This window comes from Pezoporus wallicus, unplaced genomic scaffold (assembly GCF_028554395.1).
Source record: "Pezoporus wallicus isolate ANWC-B61680 ecotype Strahan unplaced genomic scaffold, APGP_CSIRO_Pwel_v1 contig_7073, whole genome shotgun sequence".
Taxonomy (NCBI): domain Eukaryota; kingdom Metazoa; phylum Chordata; class Aves; order Psittaciformes; family Psittacidae; genus Pezoporus; species Pezoporus wallicus.
Window position 1 is genome coordinate 2458610 of NW_026641326.1, and position 23745 is coordinate 2482354.

Sequence of the window (23745 nt, forward strand, 5' to 3'; positions counted from 1 at the left end):
TTAAAGATAGACATAGTCTCAAGACTCACACAAAATTCTTTTTTTAGTTGGGTGACTCAGGTGGCTGACTATAGTGTCTAAATTCATGAAAGCACAAAGTAAATCACTTACTTTCCACTGATACCTGCCCCAGATCCCTCTGGTTAATAGTGAGGAACAGTGATACCAGGACTGGCATTTTACAGTAGGCCCCCTGACCTCTGGTTCTCTTCATTGATTTAGGCACAACCCAGGGTCTTGCAGCCCTGGAGAATAGATGGCTAGAGTTTCCTAGCAAACTTTAGAAAGCAAATTTATATAGTGGCATATAAACGCTCTAAGTCTGTTTTTGGCAAGGGACTGTTCTGCTCTGTTCTGACTGCTCTGCTTTGTTCTGCTGGACGAGGACTGCAGCAACATGGGTAACACTAAAGATCTGTTCAGAGCAAGTGGTTAGGGAGAGCTGCCACTAAAAGAGAAGGAGGAGAACTGATTTATCACCCTATGTAGATCTCATACGCATCTTGCAAGCAAAGAAGAAGGGAGCCTGTGGCTGGTGGCATTTGTTCCCAATCCATCCTGGCAGTGGCCCTTTGCCTCTCATCCCAGTGGCAAGGAGTCCCAAGGGTTAATGGTGAGCTGTGGAAAACTCTATCAGTCTAGAATGTGTAACTTTTTCATTTCACCATGAGACATCTTCACGTATCAGTGCAGTGAAAGAACCAAAGGAACTCCTGGCTGATCTCCCTGCCATTTGTTATCCCTTGCACTGCCGTCGCTACCTGTCTGTTTAATATATCACATAGTCATCACTGAAAGAGCTGTGTGCCATGTCCATTCAGTCCTAAGATGAAGCAGGCAGAGTTACATCAGACCTGATGGATGATAACTTGTAAGTATAAAGGCTTGAACAGAACTCATTTGGTTTGAAAAGACTCATAGTAAAATGAAACCCAAACCCCAAGTTTCAGTGACCATGTTTCAAAGAAGAAAAAGTAAAAAGAAAACAAAAAAAACCTTTTTTTTGCCATTCTAAAGGACATTATTGTCTGCCAACAGCAATGGGAAGGGATGTCAGGGGTATTTCTGCATGGTGTGAAATACGTGTGGGGCCCGAATCTTGCTTACCTGGCTGGTCCTCACTGCTTGGAGTCACCCCAGGGAGCACCGGGAGAGGCAGGGAGCTGGTGCAGCTGTCTTGGTGGAAGAACAAAACAACATTGCAGAAGAACACTGTAAATAAATGTGGTTTGACATGTGTATCACCCCAGACACTTAGTCATTGACTTCAAGAGTTGTTGCTTTGGGTGTAAATAGAAACAAGTGTGATTCCTTGCAGATAGAAATTACATGGGATGGTGCACTGTTTCTGTTACCCTCTGTCTCATTTCTGGAAAGGAAGCCCAAAATAAAACAAATTCCTAAGAAAGTTTCATCTGAGAAGAGGGGAAGAAGATCGCTGGCAAACACAGAATTTCCTCTTTCAGGTAGGTACAGAGAATGTGAGGGCTGGGAGGTCTGCGTTGAAATGCGGGGAATCATCCATACCAAACACCCCAGAAACCTTAAATGAGGTTCCCAAATCATAAGCAAAGGAGGAGAGAGGAAATTGCAGCCCAAGCTAAAACTTCTGTGGTTTAGCCACCTTGACAGACAAGATGTCCAGGGTCCATGTTGTGGCAATCCCAGGTCCCCACATGGGTGCTGAGCTCCTGCACTTCTGCTGTGCTTGCCAGGCAATCCACTCCACATGTAGGGCTTGGAGGCTTAAACCTTCCTCTCTCTCCCAAGGTCAGGGAGGCAAAGTAGGAAGAGGTGTAGGACTATCCCTATGGTGAGTGCAACAGGTGGAGCAAACTCCATGGGAACTGCTGCCATCCACGTAGGAGAGGCCAGAGGGAGAGAGGGTGTCACAGCCGACCTGAAGCAAGCTGGCCTAGGCTAATATATCATGAATGCTTTCATATTTTCATGCCCATTACATTTTGCTGAGCACAGGCATAAGGATACAGGGGATTTAGAGACTTTATTTTTGTTGTAAGGAAACAGGAAATAGTACACAAGACTATAAATATATATTCGGCTTCATATGACATCATGAACTTGTGCAAGTGCTTCTTTTCTGATTTATGATGATGGACTGGCAATTCACAGGAGCTTTGGGTTTATTTTATTTTACTGTTGCAGTAACAAATCTAATGGTGCAATCCCGGGAGGGGGTATTTTATCAATAGTGAATTTTTGACCTCATTGCATGCATTTTAACTTTATGAATTAGTGACCCAGCTGACTGTAAAGCCTTCTATATGCTTATTATAAATCTATCACAGGACTGGCAAAAAATTTTGGCCCAGATCCTAAACTCTGACAGGCATGTGTTGATGGACTGCATAGCAAACACTTCCACTAATATTTCTCGCTAATTATACCATATATTAAGAAAAATGAATGAAGCCAATGTTTATACGCAGCTTTAACTGCTTTTGATGTAAGAAAGCAACAAAATCCCTAATAAATTTTCACCTTCAACATTTCTATTCATTATAATTTTTACCATGATGAATGAAGTTAGAACTGGAGAGGGAGGGGGTTCATCTTGAAATCTGTTCAGTGAATGACTGAATTTACTTCCCTTCCCCGACTTGTGCTGAGGAAGGAGGGAACAGATGGACACAGGAAGAAGAGGGAGGCAAGTGCGGAATGAAGGAGATGGGTGAGGAACAGATGGAATCGGGGGAAAGTGAAGCGGAGAGTCAGCAAGGATGGTAGGAAAGTTTTCCACTTGACCTTGAGTTGAAGATTTGCATACACCATGGGGCAGCAAGATTTTGGGACGCAGCTTTTTTTTTTTCTGTGGCACTTATGCCTCAAAGTCCTGTGGGCCATCCCAGCAGTCCAGACCATCCCAGGGGATGTGCAGAACCAGAATTGGGATTTTCTCAAGGGGATGGCTGCTACAGAAGGGTGCCTGCACTTTGCTTAAGTCCCATAATGGTAATGGTGGGGGATAAATGTGTGCAAATGCAGTACCCAAAATGTGTTGGGATGCGGTAAGTCTCCCTGGCATCCCAGCCAACCCAGAAATTGAAACTTAGGATTTTGAAAAAGTATCCTACACCCTGTTTGTTAGGAGCCAATAGCCAAAATACTCAAAGTGATTTATGATTTTACCTGCTTAAACTAAGACATTTGAGATGGCTTGATTTTCAGAATATGCTGAGCATCTGTGCTTTGAGATGTATGGAGTTATATAGCCCAAATCACTAGTAAGTCCTGGAAAATCTTGATTATATTCTTAATTCTATTAAATTGCCTGCATATAGTCCATTGATTCTGGCTTTGCTAGCTGAAGAATGGGAGAGGTGAAAGTTAAATATTGGCCATGTGTGTCATTCCCTTTGAAGAAAATGGGAGCCATGTGCACTCACCTAGCAGGAAAGTTTGGCCCCAAGTATGATTTCACAGCTGGGTCCTCACTTCAGGAATGCCAAAGCACTAAATGACTCAATTGGAGTAATCTGATCAATGCTGTATTTTCACCGTGGATTTAAATTGCACACACAGCAAGAGCAGAGTTAGTTTTCTTCTCTCTCAAAATCACTTTACTCTGCAGATTTGATAGCATAAATACGAAGTTTTGCTCTCATCACAGGAATAAGTGAAATGGCAGAAAACTTATGTCAAATAAAATGCACAACATTATGTCCTTTTTACTTTTTGGAGGATGTTTAAGAAGATGGCTTCATTAATTTTGACTGAATAAACGGTTCCTTTAAGGGATTTCAATAGGTGACATGAAAAATGTTAATACGAACGATCAAGACAATGGAGGTTAAAACTGTTTTGAAAATATGTTTCTTTTATAGATCTCAGCTGTTGGAAGAGTTACAGAATAAATATACGGTAGTGCTGACATTCAGTGCTGTTTCATCTTAGCAAAAGAGTTTTTAATAAAGACAATTCTTTTCAAGGAATGCTTTCTGCAGCCAGTCTTCAAAAAGAGGTTTCCCCCCCTCCTAGTTTAATAAAATCAAAGTAATTTATGTCATATTGATATGTCGATATGTTTTTCAATAAACTTTTTCAGAGAGATTTTTTTCTTAAATTCTCTTCACTTTAAAAATTATAATTATATGTCTTCCTCCCACTTTGAAAATGGCACAAGGTGCTCATTTGCAGAGCTCTACTGTTCAAATCTTCACTGAGAATAGAAATGTCATGACTCAGTTAACAATGCTTTATTATTCACATTGATCTTTTTTTATAGTGTTCTTTATCTCAAAAACATTGTAAATCAGATATCTTCCTCCCACTCTTTTGTTCATTTGCAAATTTTTATTATTCTACTTTAAGAAAGCAATGGAGTGTCAAGAGTCAGTGTATATTGTTTATGTTCTTTTTTGCTTTAAAATTACTTTTAACTATAAAAAGTAAGATGTACAGCAGAAAAAAAAGCTGGATTTAAGGATGCTTAAAAAAGTATTGAAAGGATCGGTGTGAATTTTATGTTGTCACTTACACTTCAGAGTTGCAATGGACTTTGCAAGAAGTGGGACCAAATGCTTAAAAAAAAGGTTTTTATACGCTAATTCTAACGTCCCTATTGCATCAGACATCATCATCTGCATTTAGACACTGCATGTAATTCATGCTTTCAATGAACACAATAACAAAATTCACAACTGCTTTTGTAGCATGTTCAGTGGACGTTCAGTTTACAGGTGCTTGCCAAGAGACCTGCACTTCCCATTGCTCTGTGTCAGAACTTGGTGCCTGGTCCTCAGGAGCCCTGGGCTGATAAGCACCAAGATAAATCACCAGATTTTCACAGGAACTTCGCAGCTTTGGTATTAAGTGTCAACTGCAGCAGAAACATAACCACAGCTGGTCAACAGGCAGTGCTGTCACTGAAATCCACGGGTCAAGGTGCAGGTTACAGCTGTGCATCCTCCAAGAAAGCCATGCTGAAGCCACCATGGTTTGTTTCTAGATCAGATCTTCCAAATTCTCCTTCACCCACTGTTTTCTTTCCTCAAAGGTTTTCTTCAGGTCTGTATTTCTGTCCTGGCTGTTGTGACTGTATGAAACGGCCTCTGTGAAATAAATTCACTGTAGTAACTGGGGATAGTCCAGAGAGCAGCAGGCTCTCCCAGCATTTCACATATTGCTTGCTGACGGGTAATTTTTTTATCTTTTTCCTGTTTTGAATTAATTTCCTCCGGGGCATCCTGGCACCCTGTTGTTACTCCGGCAGCTCTTGAAAGAGATCGTCTTCTCTGGGAGGAGTGGCTATTTCTGAAGTTGAATTCAAGCCTCAGGTTGGGTTTTTGGATCTTCCAGGTGCTGTGGCAGCTCTATCACATGAACCAACCCTGAAAAGCTTTTGCAAAGAAAAATAAAGCTCCATATTCTTTTGTTTACTTCTTTCTGTTTCAAAGCTGCACTCCTGACATTTTGCTAAGAGATAATTAAACTCAAAGCAAGTCATTTTCAAACTGAACCTGAACCTAAAGCACACAGCCCTGTCCTTCCCCCTCCAAGTGGAAAACTAAACATCTATTTATTTTCATTAATGTCAGTAGGCCACTCCAGCCACCACAGAGCTGCGCCAGTCCCTGGCTGTGGGGATTTGGGATGCACAACGCCACACACATCTGCTGGAGCTGCATGGATGCCCTGCACCATGTGCTGAGGCAGGTCCATCCCAACACTCACAGGCAGCTGCTTCTTGTACTGCAGGGATAACTCAGAGCTCTTAAACTTTCTTTATTCCTGGCTGCAGAGTGTGAAGCTGGAGATTTCGATGCATTAGCTTTTCTGATTTGATTGTGTTGTTTTCAAATTAAAGGAAAAAAAAGCTTTAGTATTATTATAGTCCTTTTCTCAACAGCCCTGGTGCATTAATTCAGTCTTCCTTCCTTCCTCTCACAGTTAATTACTCACCCCATCACTGAGGTTAAGATTGTCTGCCAATATGATCAAGTTTCAGAAATAAAATCCTAATCAGAACAGAGTAGCCAGAAGTGGACAGGGCTTTATTTAAGATGCTGACACGGTAACTGATGGTGGGGCTCACCCGCGGACATGCTTGTGTGTGTAATTGCTCACTGCTCAGTTTGTGAATTTTATAGGTAATGTAAAACAGAAAACACTGAGTTTATTACAAAAGATTTTTTTTTTTCCTACATAAAACTCTCTCATTTAATCTGGAAGGCACTTAAAATTCTGTTTTATTTTTGGTAAGCACTATCTATTGAAAAGTGAAAATATCAGAGGGATCACTAGGCAGAATTTGTGAACATTCCAATGAAAAGACAGCACAGTGTCTTCCTTTCATGTTCCAAGGTCTTTGGCAATTGTGCTGCTTTCTGACTGACACTGAAGTTATGTAGAGAGCTTATTCCCAAAGCAGGTATTACACATGGTTATGGTCACAAATACATCCTTGCACAACATTAATGCTAGAGGAACTCTGAGGCTGTCAGAATTCTGATTTGGTGGGGGGAAACACCACCAAAACCACCTATTTCCTTAAAATATGTCCAAACATTTTAAACGCTGTCAAATAGAGCTGCAAATCACAGAAGATGCAGCATTTCTCAGAGATGGTCCTTAAAGATCTGCTTGTGGTAAATTGGCAAGTGATAATGTATGACTACAAAACCCCATGTCTTCTAGTAAATTATAAAAGCTTTTCTTTGATTCAAATCCAATGATAAGTGGCAATCTGTGAGTCTTACATCTTCTAAAGACCTTCCAAGCAAACAGATTTTTCAATCTCTCAATGCCATACTGGAACACAACTGGGAGCCGGACTTCTCCTCTATAGCAAACATTAGGAATCTTATTGCTATGTGAGTACCTCCCGAGGTGCTGTGGAGAAGCCTTTGCTGGACTGTGATGGGAAACCATTTATTTAGCTCTGCAAGGGCCTGATCCAGTATCACCAGGTGTCTATGGAAAGACTTCCAGGGAGCTCAGCAGATCAGGCTCCAAAACAACCTGCAATAACCTCCGATAGCCTTCTCTGGGTTTCTTTGCTCTTTTTCTCAGAAAGTCATAGCCAAAGCAATCAGCAATATCTGAAGCAGAGGATGTATCATGCTATACATCTTCACAAAACATTTGTCTTCTCAGGGGACACCAAAGATTCAGAACACCTATTCTGGGGGCACACAGATGACATCCACTGTTTCTTAATTATGTAACAAGTACTTTTAGGACAGTGTATTCTTGCCAGCTCTGGCAAAGGCAAGCATGGTAACTGTTCTGCTCACAGTATTAAATACACTTTTCTTGCTGTGCAGTGGAAGGATGTGTTTAAACTCACAGTCTATCACTATTCCTGGATAGTGTAGGAGAGTCCAGGAACACTCAAGATGTCTTTTCCTGTGTATATTAACTTGTTCAGAACAAAATAGTGTTCTTAGAAAACAAGAATCTTATGGCAGAAGAAAGTTTCTTTCATGGGTGTGCTACAAGGGTTTCCAAGCAGCTGCTTGTTCATTTGGGTACATGAAATATTAGGTTTAGCCTGCTCACAAGCACAAACACTTAATTTCTTCTCACTGTGGCACCTTCTCTGTGGTCATTTCCACCTGGTTTTGTGATGCTGGCAAGTGCCATACTAGCACAATGTCTTCATTGTACAGATTTTCAGAGGAGAGCTGCAGAGCTCCTGCAACCTCAGTGAAACACCATCCTCTCCCCAGCGCCTGCTGTTGGTCCTGCTTTAGAAGGAACTGCAATGCTAAGGAGTTGTGCTAGTGCCTGATGTGAACACCAGAAGTTTCAGGCGTTGCTCGATGGTTGGTCAACACATTCCTGCCTGTCTGTGGACCATGCACAAGGATCAAAGGGTTGGCTGGGCAACCTTCAGCACACTGAGCTCACCAAAGCCCCAGAAGAGGCATGCTGAGCATTAAGGGTAGGAGGGCTCACCAGTTCCTCACATCAAAACTTCCACTGAAGCCTTTGCTTAAGGCTCAGGTATATAAACCCTTCCAAGCAAGGAGGTCACAGTCCAGGCTCTGAGAGGAAAAAGTGCGAGTGAGAGAAATGGAAGAGGTGTCACTGTTTCAACAGAGATTAGGCAAAATCTAACCCCCATTAATCCTTTAGAGCAGGGCCTCTGGTTTGCTCTTTTTGCAATCTGTTCTGTATTCAAAGCAAGTACATTTTTTCTGTCACTATACCACTATTGTTAACAACTATAAATGTATTAAAAACACAGGGGCATTTTAGTATGTGTATTGTGCATAAGAAATATTGTTACATGACAAGCTCCAATTGGCAAGTGAAAAGAGGTTTTATTGAAGGAAATAGCAGTAGCAAACAGTGAACTATGCAGAATAATGGTAATTGTTCCTTTAACATTGGCAGCGCACGTTCACTTAATATGACTGCTCCTCTGTCTCTGCCTCATCCAGACCCAGAGGACCTGTTAGACAAGCAGGCAGCCACCTCTCTCTGGGATCAAGCTGTCAATGCAAACTTGCTTTCTTTCTATTTCTTGAAGCTAAGCTATACCCCCAGAGCTCCCAAAGCTTTTCCTGAGTGAAAGCTTTAAAAAAGCTCCATTCTAAATTACATCACACGAGCTGTTCTCTTCAGACTGACAGAACAAAAGCAAGGAGGGGGGGGAGGAAATGCCAAAAGTACCATCTGAATGACTTCTGAGTTGCATAGAATAATTTACCTCCTCATGCTTTATCAGAGCAGACTAATGTTGTCTACCTTGCCTACCAAAGCCCCAGCACTGTCCCCTAACTAGCAGAGAAAGTTTGCATCATGTGTGTTTACAGTACAAAAGCAGAGCTGTTGGGTGCAGGCATTTTGCTTGCAACAACAGGGTCTTGGGTGCCCCATGAAGAAAGATCATAATGGAGGGCATGGTGCTTTCTAAACTTTATCTTGGGTGATGTGGTCTCTGACACAGCCAGTTCATGGTTATTGGAAGCCTGTGCATGCCTATTGGAAGCCTGTGGATTCCGCACATCCAGGTGGGTGCGCTCATCTGCTGATCAATGACACCCCAATTAATGGTCATGGTGAGGACTGCTGAGGGCCACTGCCAAGATCTGAGAGGTTTCTCAGACTGGCTTCAGCAGGCTCCAATTAAGGATCATCATCAGAAGTCAAGGGAGCAGATAAGCATCACCCACTTCTGCTGTGGCAGAGTGGAAAGCAGATAAATTGGCATCTCTCCCTGTTCTAGAGGTTTCTAGGTAGCACAGATTGATTTGGGAGCCCCCACTCAGGGAAAGCAGCCTCAGCTGCAAAGGGAGGGCCCTATGGACCATCCACCTTCTTTGGCAGACAAATACAGGTAAGAGGAAGAGAGGAAAGTTGCAGATGTTCTCTAGGTAAGGTGCAGAATTAGCAGCCCTTGTAAGGTGTCAGTTTGGGGGTTGCTTGGTCCCAAAGTAATCTACTGAGATCTTAGTGAGACAAGCAGACTTTGTGCGGCTCATAGGCTGACCCTTTTGGGGTTCTTTCTTAATTTTGAGAAGACAATGGTTATGGGGCTAAGAGCTTTTTATTCTCCTACTCAAAAGCTTGCAGGTTTAGCTCACAGATCTTCTAGGCTTGTTCTCCTGTTTTGAGTAAGCCTTAAAATGTTTAAGCTATTAATACAAATAATAGTCCCATTTTAAAGATGGGCTCAAACAGATGATGAGTCAATATTAAGGCAAAAAATGTTGCTCACATCCCCCATGGAGTTAGAATAATTGTGTTTGCTTTCTTCCATGAAATGTGCTATTTCAGTAGCTGCACAAATGCAGTGCCATGCCCTAGGTGGACACTGTGGGGAGAAGGTAGGGGACTTACCTGAGTCTCCAAGGGGCTGTAGGATGGGGTTGTTCAGCTCTGGAAAACAAGAGTGGGAAAGGAAGACTTCACTAAGCAGGAAAATCTCCTCAGCTGGTGAAGTGGCTTTGTTATCCCCCATAGGATCTAGTGTTTCATAAATGCCTCAAAATTATTGTTATGAGAGCAAAGAGAAAAGTGACTGGAACTGAAGACTTAATCCCCTGATTGACTTCACAAGTATGGAAAAACTACTCTTAGTAGAAGTTGAGAGATGCCTCTTCCCTTTAAGGATCCAGTGTCCTCTGGCCTCTCACTGAGATGACTTTTTTTCCCTAGGGGACACAATTTTCATATGATCAACACAACGCGTCTTACCCACAGGAGCAGAGGCTGCCTGAGGACCCTGACTCACTAATGCAGTGTTCATCCCTGAACTTCTGAGTGAGTAAACTTTGGCGTTTGCTATTTCTTTTTGGTGGCTCCTGTCTGATGCATCCTGTCAGATGCATGAAGACATCTGGCTAGTGAAATCGCTCTGTCTTGATCCATAAGGCACCATCCTAATGCCCATTAAAGCTGATGGAAATATCTGGCTTCACAGCATACTATATTATCAGGTGTTGTATCTGTTTCCTATGAAAGTCTAGATTAGTCAAAATATTCATTAAAGCGATTATAACTGAGGAAAACAATGGTAATGAACCTGAATACAGACCTCATCACTGTGTGCTTCATCGCATCCCTGTTCCTATCCCTGTTCCTATCCTACATATGAAGATGCTGGACTTCAAGTTTGTGAAGCTATCAATGTAAATTATTAAACATAACCACTGTAATACTTTCAGGCTAGTTTTCTGAACCATGGTTTTAGGATATGGTGAGGGTTCAGCTGTCTTTATTTTTCTGTTTCAGCATGGCAATGTTTCCTATGCTTTTACATATATTAAGGTTTTGCACTGCCTTTCACCACCATAGTATCTGAGTGTCTCAAAATCAGTGGAAAAAAAAACTTCATGGTATTTGCAGCACGTGCATTTCTCCCCTCCTGGGAGGGGAAGATAGAGGTCTCATCTAAATGACTGAGTACTTGGGTGGTATTGTGATCCCAGTGGATGTGGGATTTTGTGCCACACAGGGATCACTCAAAGAAATAATATTCTGCATGTTTTGTTCTGTGCATCCGGATCTGAATGCAAGTTGAGGTTTATATGGCAGGCTAGTATTTTAGCACAAGTTGTGTTTGTAATAGCGGCAACTAGAAGCTTGTTTGTTTATAAAATGAGGAAATTATCATCTGGAAATAATTTTCAGACAACAGACAGGGTGCATGGACTTGTTTCAATGCTCCTGATTCAAGCATAGCTGCCCTTCAGCAGTAGATCAATGATCTCCTCATGGCATGGGAACAAGTGTGCCCGTAGGAGAAGGCTTTTGTCTTTTGATGCTATACCACAAGCAAGGTCTGGAGTCCCTGGAGCACTGTCTGAGAAGGGATTAATGTGCTTATGCCACCATGCAGACTGCCTCTAACCTGCAGTGATTCACGCCTTGTAGTGCTGTGGTATGCTGCTAGCTGTATGCTTTGGGGTCATACTTTGTGAATCACTAGTTCTCATCTGGACCAAGGTCCAGAAAGTTTACTTAGCTGTTTATAGCTAACTTTTCTCCTTTATCTCGTACAAGTATGAGTAAGTGAAGCTTTCTGCTTCCTTTGAGCTTTACCAGAAAGAGAACAGAAATATATGCCTTTTTCTATGTGTTTATTTCAAGCCATGATTCTTCTGGGAAGTGTGATTTGTTTATGTGTTTCCAAAACAAATTAAAATGGTTAAGGCTGCATCTCTGCCAACCTCTTTCTAAGTAGTTTCAAATAGTTTACTTAAAGAGGGATTATTTAGGCTGTCACAGAATATGACGCAGCTCAGAAGTAGTGTCTAGCTTGCACACTTAAGTCCACAGAGCATTAGCTTAAGGTGGAAAAATTAAGGTCCACTAGACAGTAGAATCACAAGAGCATGGAGTAATAGTTTTGAGTGTGCTGCATCTGAAGAGAAAAAGAAATTGTTTGACTTTACCTTTTCTGATGGTACCAGTAAGACTGGAAAAGGCTAGCAACACCAACTGCCTATTGGAGGTAGTGGCTGCTTAAATCCTGCTTGTCCCTCAATCAGTTCTTGCTCTAACCATTTAATTCTTGTGTGCCTCAATCTCCTGTAAAGTGGGAGCATGTATAGTTCCTAACCATATGATTGTTTCTGTGCTGAATTCAGGTCTATAAGTTAATATGTGCTCTGTAAATGGAGTTTGCAATGTCTTAGGGTCACCTTCTTCAGCTTCAGGAGAAGTCTTAAATGTTTATGCAAACTTCTACAGTTATTACAGCTGATGTCTCTAGTTAGCTACAGTAGGAAGGTCAAACTTTGGAGGCTGTAGTTTCTTTACAGCCTATAGGTTTCCCCCTCCCATGTCCATTTTCTACTCTTGCCAGTGCCTTGCCTTCTGTTCAAAGGCATTAATGATAGCAAATAAAGCTAAAGATCCTTGTTATAACAAGGTAGTTGTTTATTTTTTAATCAGAGCATATGCTTATGCCAGAGTTGGCATGAGGAATCTGTGTATGTGTGTCTGATTGGGGCATGCTAAGCTGATCATTTGTTAGTGCATTACATATAAATTTGCCTTTAGTTATACAATTTACTAGGAGGTTGATATGAACATTGGTAATCTGATTTTTGTTTGGAGGTGGTGGAAATAACAACAATGGGGAAATAAGGCTATTGCCATGTGTGCTGAATTGTGGTTTGGTAGCAGCCGTTGTCTTGTAGTTAAGTGGCCATCAAAACCTTTCTGGGGGTGGCAGTAAATTAAAACAAATCTTCAGAAAATATCAGTTTTCAAAGAGTAAAGAAAGATGCAGCAATTATTGTGACACAGGTTTGCAGTCTGTTTCTGATTATCCTTTTGGCTGGAGAGTTAGGATTTCTAATTGTAAGGTGAAGGAATCCTTTTTATCTATCTCTTGCCTCCTAATCCTATGCTAGACAGTATTGTTTTCTGTGCCTTTTGTCTTCTGGGGAAGGAGACAATCTCTGGCTCATGCGAACATCTTGTTAAAGTCTGCTGAGGATTAGGGGGTGTGACAGTTTTCTTGCTGAGCCTTTTTATTGGGGATTTTTATGCCTGCTTTTCTGGGAGGTCTTTGAAATGTCTTTTATGTAGCAATCATTTCACTCTTTCTTTGTTGCCTCAAATGTTGAGGCTGTATTCTTCTCATCTGTTTCTGTTTATATTCCATACTAGCTGGTCATAACAGTTTAGCTTGAAACTATCATCATGCCGTGTGCTTCTGAACCGCAGGAGTGTTGCAAACTGCTCTAGGACAATTGCAAATTTGAGCTTTATTTTAGGGTATCTGAAGCTTTAGCATGGTTGCTTAGTATGAAATACAGTTAAAGAGGTTCCAGATGAAAAACAGCAATTTAGGAGTTGGACATTTCAAGTGTCCACAGCTAGATATAAGCATTTAAAGATGCTCCGGTTATAATAAGTCTCCCTTAGGGTGGTCATCATATCAGCCATAGCTGGTATGATAGGTGTTCAGCCTGGCCTGAACAATGACAATAATCAATGGCAGAGATAAACCTGCCCTGCTGGCAAGTCAGCCCATCTTGACAGAAGAGTTTAAGCCCAAAAAATAGAAAGAAATTCACTTTCCCCTCAAAATCTGAAAAAAAAAAAAAAAGCAAGCTGGAGATTTCACATTTCAGTCCCAGAAAGCACTGGGGTTGGTCAGTGTATTTTGTTTCATAAAATTTTCATTAAACCAATGCTTCTGTCTTGAGTGCCTGTCTTAGGACACATGGACTTCTCATATCTTTATGAGATGGTAAGCACATGATTGCTGATTTCCCACAGATCTTATTTCTGATGCTAAGTAAGCTCAAGAACTCACTGGGGAGATCCCAGATTCAGTGTTAAGCAAGGAGCCAGGGTTATGTAGTCTTGCTGATAATGAAGATATCAGGCAGGTATGGAAAAACGGGTTGCACCATCTTCTCTTTTGAGAAGGTAGAGGTAGAAAATGTGTTTTCATGAAATAATTATAAAAACAAATGTGCTCAGGATGCTGTTTCAATTTTTAAATCTAGCTAAACTCTTATTTATTTCACTAAACAGTGTATCATAGCTTTACAGAGGAAGAAGCTGGCTGCTTAGGTGTGTATCTTTTGCTCCAATAAATACTTTTGTAAAAGCTGGCGTTTGTCCCTATCAGAAATTTGCCCATGTAACAGCATTTCCATCAACCTCTGCTTGCTGCCTCTCTAGCAGAATTTTTAGTGTCTAAAGCCATATATAATATGGTTCCATTTCACACTTAACCACAAACCTCATTCTTCCAGATATGACCTCAGTTTATTTTATATTGCATGTCTTTTCCTTAAAGTATTTTATACATAGCATAATATGCAATGATACGGCACTGATGTTTATCAAAATTGTTTCACACTGTACTTATTTCTATTCCTGTCTTTTGGATCAAGTACAATACAGCTGCAGACTAGTATCACCTTTTAAAATATGTTTAATGTGTTTATTTTCTTACCACATTTACTCCATCCACTGACTTGTTATATGGATTATATTTAATGGGAATCTTGTGGGACTATCAAAGGGCATTTATTTTCTATTGAAATAACAATTAAGATAACACACAAACTAATATAGTAATCAAATAAACCTGACAAATAACAAAAAACTTTTTTAAAGCTGCAGAGGCATGCTAACAAATCTATTTGATCAATATATGGGATGTGAAAAAAGAGGAGACAAGATTGACTGATGAATAAAATGGAACTGACACAAATAGGCTGACAGCCAGTCGCAAGTCTCTTTAGGGCAAATGCAATTAACTTAGAATAATAGACTCAAATTTGATGGTTAGAAATGCATTTTTATTAACAATCACAGCCTGAATCATTATGCACTCTTATGAATAAAATTGTAGTTATACTGAAAGTCTGTGTATACATGTATGCATGTACCTACAAAAAAGCCTTGTTGGAGAGCTTTATTTTTGTGACAGAATAGCTGCATGAGACTTCTACTTGTACATGCTTCATATTTTAAATCTAAATACTCAAACCAGTGATATAAAAATCACATATATGGTATGCTAGTATCAGTGGTAAGGGCAATAAGCATCGGTCCCAGGACTGCTTGTTCTTTTGGGATGTGAAATTGCAATCAGGGATTTACAGATTTCATTCTGAGGCAAAGAAGTCATTACTAGAAACATAAGCTCATTCTCTTTACTTTAATAGCTATTTTTAATCATTCATTTAGAAAATACATGATCTATTTATTGTATAGATAGTGCATTTCTATTGGCATTCCATTTTCATGCTTTTTTTATAATCCTTTTTAACAAATTATTTTATTAAAAGAAGATTAGAATTAGCTAAAGGAACCTAACAATTTTTGAAAATGCTACTCTTGAGAAAGGGTATTTCCCATTATTAACAGGTAGGCAGTATTAAAACTTTAAAGGGAGGGAAAATGTTTAATTGCTAATGTGTCCTTTTTCTTTTGACCTTCATTGCAGAGGCTGATTGCTATTTGTAAATTACTTTCAAAATTATTAATCTCATTTAATTTCTGAATAAATACATAATCTTCTTTTTTTTGCCCCCAAATCCTTGGGATTTAGGTATGAAAGAGCTGCAGATAGGATATGTTATGGTGCAGACATTTCTCATTTGTGGGAAAAGATAAATTACACCACTTGATGCAGAGAAATTCTACATGGTATTAGCAAAGTATAACATGAATATGAAACCGTGATGCCTGAAATGCTGCTTAAATATCTTGAGAAAAAGGTGTAATGGTAGGAAGTAAAACTGCACTGGAAATTAATTAAACCCAGTATTCTCCAGCTTAGTGTCCTTGGTGGGCCACTGACTGGCCAGGGATGGGATAGCAGCAAAACATAATGCTCTGCAGTTGCCTACGAATGGAGAAGCTGGTGTAAAGCATCATTGTGGTTCTCAGTTTCTGGGGTTGCTGAGCCGCATCCAAGAAGCGATCACACTTGGGTTTTCTCCACTTTGAAGGTGGTTTTAATCCCCCCTATTTCCCAGAAGTGAGACATTGTGCAGATGTACTGGGAAGGCAGAAGGAAGAAGCCCATGAAACCATTGAGATCAGGGACAGTGTGTGGCTGGGGAACAGATTTTTCTGGTAAACACCTGATGTCTGGGGATTTTTTAGGCTGCCGTTTTGGTTTTCTGCCTCTACTTAGCCTTAAAGTCATTGCCATGAGGGAAAAACTTCCCAGATACTCCAAAGGTTGCTGGAGGCATTCCAGCTTTGCCCCCCCATCCCCCTAATCTGTTCTGGATACAGCAGTCCACCACAGCATTTCCTGAGCTAGCTTCTTTAATAGCTGGTATTGCCTATTCTTAGAATAAGAGAGGTTGATCACATGCTGTTCTAGCACCACCAAACCTGTTGTGTGCCTAAAAATGGAATATTACTGTCAGGTCTGGCATAGTTGTTTTACTTTGAGCGTTTTGCAGGAATTTCTGTCAGACTTGAACTGCTAAGGATTTCTCACAGAACTGCATTTGGTGTAGAGGGAGTCTGAGTAGTCAAATTTACATTATCTGCTCAATTTCTCCTTACCATCCCTATAGATGTGTCACTGGAGACCAATGGAAGAGAAGTTACTCCTTGAATATGTTGCCAGAAAAAGAATGTGTGCTCTTTTATGACCACAGTTACTTAATATTTTAAATGAGAAACAGGTCTTAAAATAACTTGTATGAAAGCTTTAGTAGGTAAGCAGACCAAGGAAGAAAGACCAGATGATCTGCTGATTTAAACGGGGACAATGTCTTTGTAGCCGATGCAAAACTAGTACAGGGGACTAGGTCTGTGGGCTCAGTTCTTTCATCTTGTTGATTTTTAGGCTAGTGAAATACTGATGAGCTCCACACAGTGCTGCTTGATGTATGGTGATGTAAGAAAGGAGGCTCAGGCCCTGTGTGATGAAATTCTCCACTGATGTAATCACCCAACCAGAACAGGAATGACTCATTCTATCCATAAATATCTTGGGGCCTGTGTCTGATCGCATTTAAATTTGTTCACACCAACCTCATCTCATTTGCTTGAATGGACTTACTCCTGAGTTAGAATGATACATGTGAGAGAAAATCCAGGCCCTCAAAAATCAAATCATAATTAGTTTCTCTTAATAGCAGCTTTATTTAAAAAAAAAAAAAAAGCTGAGATCTTCCAAAAATTATATTAGAAAGCAAAAGAAGATACTTTTAAGTGCATCAGGCTTTTTCTTAACCCAGCAACGGTAGACTTGTTGGTGATGTATCATACTTACAATATGTTTCTATTGGCACTCAGGTTCCTGATTTTTATATTCTCTTTTCAGAAGTTATTTTACTAAAAGAAGATTAGAACTAACAAAATGTAACTACCAGGTCTTGAAAATGCTTATTCTGAGAAGGCTATTTTTGTTACACTCCATCTTAAACCTTTTCAAGTTCAGAACTCTGATTTCACTATTTCATGCTCCCAAAATATTAAGATAACAGTACCTTTGGTTTGCAGTTTTCTCAGTTTTCACCTTCTACTAAAAGGGCTTGGCCAAGATGTTCTTGATGAAATAAAAATACTTTTGCTTTACTTTCCATTCACCTCATCCTCGAGCAGGTGCCAATCAATCTGCAGTAACTGTTCTGCTACCTGAAAGGCATTCATATATAGAAACACCAGGCCAGCCTCTGTTGTCATGGCATGGAAAGCCAAAAATAGATGACATGATAATGTATTTATTCCCATGAAGATTTCTGCAGCTATGTGAAGTCTTCAGATAAGCAGGTTCTAATGTTAGAAATGAATAGTGTTGGAATGAAGAATCTAGACTATAATAGAAAAATAGTCTAATGTATATGTTTGATTAGAAAGGGATAGATAGACATATCTGAATAATCATCATTCCCTGAGTGATGAAAACATGTACCAGCAACTGATCCTTCATGGTAGGTATATGCTGTTTCCTTCTTTTAGTGTGGTTGGAAAGCTACAAAACAGTAAATTGCTTACAAAAGCCGTATTTGTAGCTTATTTAATTGCATAGCACTAGTTTGCTGTGTGATTCAAGGCTATCCTGAAGGCTTAGTTGCACTAGATATCATGTTGTTTTAGTGCCACTAGCATGGGGGAAGATGAAATCTTTTAAAGAGAAGGAACGGTGCCAGAAAGGATTACAGATGATGCATCTGGAAAAGACCTCCTAATTCAACTAGTCCCAGCCTGCATAACAAGAATATCTCTGTAGGCTAACCCCTTAGGTGTTTTCCCTCTCATTTCTTCTTAGACACCATCAAGTGACAGTGCCTGAAACGTTTCCTGAGGCAGAGCATTGCCTAATCATCCTTGCTTGGAAAATATTTCCCTACCATCCAAGTTATGTTTTTTTTCTTTTCCCAAGTAAGTATGAGGGCAGGTGTCCTGCTGTGGAAGTGGAAAGATACGTAATAGGGTAATTCCAAGTGAAGTAAAGCAGTTAGCACTGCAGGTTCTTCAAAACTTGATTTTTTGTGGAATAATTTGCTTCCCACCCAGTCTTGGTCGTGCTGCTTATTTACGCTTTTCTTCACAGTACAGGATCGCATTTCATTCTACGTTGTGTTTTTCTAAAGTCAAATTGCTCTTAAAGACACCACAGTAACTGCCATTTTAGTTAGCATCTAAATTTGCTAAGATTTGATAGACATTTTATTTATAATAGGTAGTGTCAGTGATAGAACAAGGGATAAATTCTGCTTTAGCTTTTATGACAGCACTAATAAAGTTCTCTGGCTCCCAGATAACATCTAACAGGCCCTATACTGCACTAAAATTATGGTTAAGACTCAGCTGGTGGTTATTGTCCAGTAAGCATCCAACGTATTTTAGTAGCATGTTAGTCAAAAGTTAACTGTAGTGACTGGTAATTTCTGACCTGACCATAAATCTGTCAAACTAGATGCTCAGTGCAGATAGAGTTGAAGTGTTCCTGTCCCTGAAAACTTGAGGTCTGTGTAGGTAGCTGAATCAAGGTGATTTTATGGATGATAAGCTGCTGTGTGGACATGGCTTTTTGGGTTGGTTTGTTTTTTTTTCTGAAGAGGAAGCCTAGGAATAGCCAGGTACCAAGCTTTGCTCTTTTGAGTATTAGATGGATAGTAAAAAAAGTATTTTTCTCCAGTTTTAAATAGTCTTAGTTTTAACCTTTATCACTTCTATGTCTTAAAAATCCTTGTTTTGTTTTCTTCTGTAACCAGGGAGATAACTGCATTGATTCACTTTCTAGGTGGCTTTCCAGCTGTGTATAGTGTATCTCTTTAAGTCCTTTAGGTTCAGTTTGAATTGTTCATGAAATAACACTTAGTAATTTTAGTGAAACTTCTAACCTTCTCCCAAGAGAAGGTGAATTTGTGAGGGTTGCCATTATGCGTCTCTTCAAACAATCTCTCCCAAAATATTAAGGAAGGAAAACCACAAAATTGCACTAAAATGGCAAAACCCACCTATATAAAATGTTGCATTCTCGTGAAAGTAAGCAGAAGAATTGTAACTACTTTGGTATTCAGAATAGTCTATAGAGTTTTGTGATTTTGGAGAACAGGCTTGTCCAGTACAATTATCCTGTCTGACTGGAGCTCATAGAACAGCCGTCAGTAATTGTTCTTTCAGAGGGATTTATTCTCTGCTGCATTACTGAATGCAGTCAAAAGCCACTGCATATCAGGAGTGGCACCCAATCTTTAAAGATAGGTGCTGCTCCCTGAAAGCTAAAGGGAGTTTTGCCACCGACTTTGATGAAAGTAGGAACAAGCCCTTTTTTACAACCTAAAGCAAGTAGGTTAGAATTATGAAGAATGATTATTTAAAATAGCAATGATGTAATATCAGTGTCAATTCCATTATTTTAACAGATGTAAATTTGCTCTGCTCTTGAACTCTGGTGAATTTTAATGGCAATATTAAAGAGATACTATTAAGACTACTTAAAAGAACTATTTGTAAAAAATGTCTCCAGTTCGGGGGGGGGGGGGAGTTTAAATTGCTTTTTTATTCAGTCTTCACGATTATTTATTTGAATGGTTTTGTATAATACAAATTAATATGTATTAGAAGCTGAAAGATCACAGGATAATTCCAATAGGCATTGGATGTGGGAGAGCTTTCACTATTTAGACAAAGCAAACAGACTTCTTATCCAGCCATAGTTTAGGTACTGTTCACAACAGGGCAAAGAAAGATTTTATTATGTACGTTATGAACAATGTAGATAAAGAAATTAGCTGCAAATAAGTTGTCTAAATAACTTTAGAGTAAATTTACATACATTTCAAGGCTAGTTCCATGTTAATACCTCAAGTGTTGTACCTGGCTGATGATCACTAATGTCATTTTCCTGGCAGTCAAGGGAGTTGAGGACTCAGAGATATTTGCAGGATCTGGTTCTAATTTTACATGCAACTTGCATTCCAGTGGGACACCAATGGGAGAAGGAGGTCGGTGTGGCCAAAAAGACCTCTTAAATCTGATGTACGAGGCTATAAGCATTGCTGTCTCAAAAATGTTGTGTTTTCTGGAGGGAAAGTTTAGTTGTTTTAAAGCCAACTCTAGGGCCACAGTCCAGAGCTCATAAAATTAAATGGAAGATTTTGAGCAGGCTGGCATTGTACAAACTAGGTTATCAAAGGCCAAAAAGAAGGTGCTTCCAGTTGTTTTTCTTTTTTTTTTTTGTAAGAGAATTGGAAGAGTAATAAAACAAATACTAGAAAATGAGAATCCGGGAAAGACAGATTCCAATAATTCAGTTCTGGCATTTTTATCAAGGGCTCAACCTTTCTGTCATTAAAATCAATGGCAGCCCTTTATGATCTTTACCTCATCTACAGCTACTAATTTTGGGTACTACAGTTACTTCTGTTTATTTCTTGGAAAGCTGCAGAGCTCATCTTCATTAAGTGCTGGGCACTGGCAATTGCAGTCAAGGGTCTCAGCTAGTGGGAAAGCTGAATATCTGATCATGAGATATATCTAATGTGTATATCTAATTTAGCATTGGGTATAGAAGTTTGCTTTGTTACTGTCTCAATCTGCCTCAGTTCCTCAGGGTAAGTGATGGTGTAGGGGAAGATGAAGCAAACCTGGAAAGTTGGGAACTGAACTGTTCCGAAGTTTAAAAATCCCTTTCATGGAGCAAATAGGTTCCAGTTTAGTGGTTAATGGCTGAAAGGGTTTTGAGATTCCCAAATAAAGTAAAAATTGTCAGATATTTTTTAACCTGATAAAGCGCCTGAGCAGAGCTGGACATTGTGAATTATTTGATCTAGCAACTGTTTCCTCTAAGTATTTGAGTATAGTCTGAGAATGCATTCTTGGAAGTGTTCAGCTTTGATCCAAGACGAATTGTCTCTTTCCATTAGTTTTTATTTCCTCCTCTTGCTGCAGACAGACCAGAATATTACAAAGGGCAAATCCATGAAACTTTTCCCAACTTTCCCTCAAGGAGTAAAGCAGACTTTTTCATCTTAAAATGACAGTTTTTCAGTTGTGCAAAAACTGCCTTTCATTTCTATAAAAGCCACCACATTGTAAAATCTAGTCTGACTTATTGTGGCAGGAGAGAAGGTGAGGGTGTATTTAACTTGTAGCATGCTTGTGTAAACTTGCATACAATAGATTTAGACATTACTGTGTATAAATATGATCTCCATGGATGGAGAGGGCTTTTTCCCCCTAATGCTTCTTGCTGTTATGTCAGGGTATAACAGTGTTCTCTGTATTGTGCAACAAATCGCAGTGGTCAGCTGCACAAGGCACATCTTCTTGGCTGCCAGGTCACCCAGTTTTGACATGTGTGACCAGCAGGGTGCTCAGCACAGCCTGTTTGTAGCACTTTTTACCAAAGTAACTATAGCTCAGTATAAAGTTTTAAAGCACAGGCAAACTTGGAAGAGATCTCCTGCCAGAATTCAAACCCTGTTCTGCCAGTCTACTTGTAACATACTGGTACAGTATACATGGTGCTCTTGAGATTAATAACTATATAATCCCATATCCCACAGTCCATTACCACACAGTGTTTGAAACATTTCCCATTAACAAAACACAGTACATGCAGGTAAAAATCAGTGCATCTCATTAAAAAGAGGGGGGAGAATGGAAAATATGTATCGTATTAAAGCCAAGTTTTGGGCTCTTGTGCAAAGTTTGAGGGGAAAAATGTATTTCTCCAGGTGGTGTCTCAAGTGGAGGGAAGGATAAAGTTTCTTGGCTACACTAGCAATTAGAAGCAAGGCAACACTATATCCAAGATGTGGCCTCTAATCTAGGCCAAAGGATACTTCATCTTTCTCTTCTATCAGAAGCAGATTCAGCAATATGCCTAAGCACAGGCCTAACTTCAAGCATATGAGTAATTCTAGTGACTTTGTTCTTGAAATCTTGGTCAAAAGAATCATATCCAAGGGTTTTCTTTTGTCAGTGTTGCACAGGTTGTTTCAGGTTGCACAGCAACCCATAAAGTTTTGTGCTCTGATTTTCTTCAACAGTAATAACTTGTGTGTGACAAGAGATGAAGGTGGGGCTAAAATATGGGGGGATTGAACCCTTGGGAAAAATAATACAGGAAAACAGTATGTGATGAATACATGCATTGCAGACCCATGACATGGAAAGCAAACAGGCTGAACCACTCGAACCTTTGTGTGACATAATCTTTTCTTACCGTTTTATAGGAATGCTTGAGAGAGAAATTAGTACTGCAAAATACCATTGGTGTAAATGAAAGAGAAACACTGGCATTGTTGATTTCAGTGAGCAGCTTATGCTCTCTCTGTCTTCAATGCTCACCCTCTCTTGAACCATCTTATGCTTGGACACAGAAAAGCAGATGTTCAGTTTGTATACTGGGTCTAGGAGGGAGCTTGGTAGTTGCTATACACTCTGCCTAAAAGAGGAGATCCAAGAGAACCAAAGTCCTTTCATTCTTGTGAGTAAATAAACAACTTTTATCTACTCTTTCACTCCTTGGGCTGAAATAATCAAAACCATAATTCAGTGGGATTTTTTTTTTTATGAAAGCAGCTCTACTGGGTGTAGATTTATAGAATTGTATACACCTTTTTTTTTTTTTTTGATAAATGCAAGCATGTGGAGGATCCAAGCAGGTTTCCTACCATTCAGTCTACCTGGGATCTTTTTACCTCACTATTAATGTAGTGTTTCTGGAAAGTTCTTTAATCTCTGGAAAAAAAATAGCCAAAGAAATTATAAACTTGGAATGGGAGGTCTGTTGGTTTTCTGCTCACATAAATTACCTGCAAAACACACTTGGCCCTTAAAGGGCTGTGTTGTGGGAATAATTCCCCTGGCAACACAGCACCACATGTTTCTGCTAGCCCATGCACTCTGTGCAGCTGCACGATGTATCACATAACACCGTCAACTGCAAGCACACTAGCTTGCCATTCCAGTGGGGCTCCCAAAACTGTAAATAGCAATAGGCAAGAAAACTCCCTGAGACACAGCACTCTCTGTGGGACCATGAATGCTGGAGCCAACTGCCCAAGCCTTGCACTCAGTGCAGGAAACTTGACAGGTGGCCATGCCTGGCCCAGGGCACTTGGTTTGTCTCAGGCTTTTGCTGTTATTGCATAGCCTGGTCTTGAGCTGAGAGCCTGAATGTCTGCCATCATGGCTAAGAGGTTGCTGCGGCTTATGTGGGGGCTGAAGAAGTGCTGCATCCTGCAGACCTAAGGCCAGGCTCTTTGCAATGTGCTGAGAACAATTGGGGTTCCCAAATCCTCTTTCTGACATTGCACTGAAAGATCTCTCTACAGGCTGAAGGGATGTACTGCGTGCACAGTGAAGGTT

The 23745-nt window shown here is 40.0% G+C and overlaps 1 protein-coding gene and 1 long non-coding RNA gene across 3 annotated transcripts in view; one reads left to right on the forward strand and one right to left on the reverse strand.

Annotated features, from left to right (window-relative positions):
• The window catches only part of MDFIC2 (MyoD family inhibitor domain containing 2), a 47226-nt gene that overhangs the window by 10375 nt on the left and 13106 nt on the right, over nt 1–23745 (reverse strand). The window contains exon 3 of one of the 2 annotated variants that reach the window (XM_057422932.1): nt 1108–1176. The exons of the other annotated variant lie outside the window; for it this stretch is intronic. Coding sequence (XP_057278915.1) covers nt 1108–1176 — 69 coding nt within the window. The remainder of the gene's footprint in view (nt 1–1107; nt 1177–23745) is intronic. 2 annotated transcript variants of the gene reach the window in all.
• On the forward strand, nt 372–4071 carry LOC130606513 (uncharacterized). The gene is made up of 4 exons (XR_008973991.1): nt 372–871; nt 1319–1466; nt 2636–2744; nt 3846–4071. It is a non-coding gene; the product is annotated as an uncharacterized LOC130606513 (long non-coding RNA).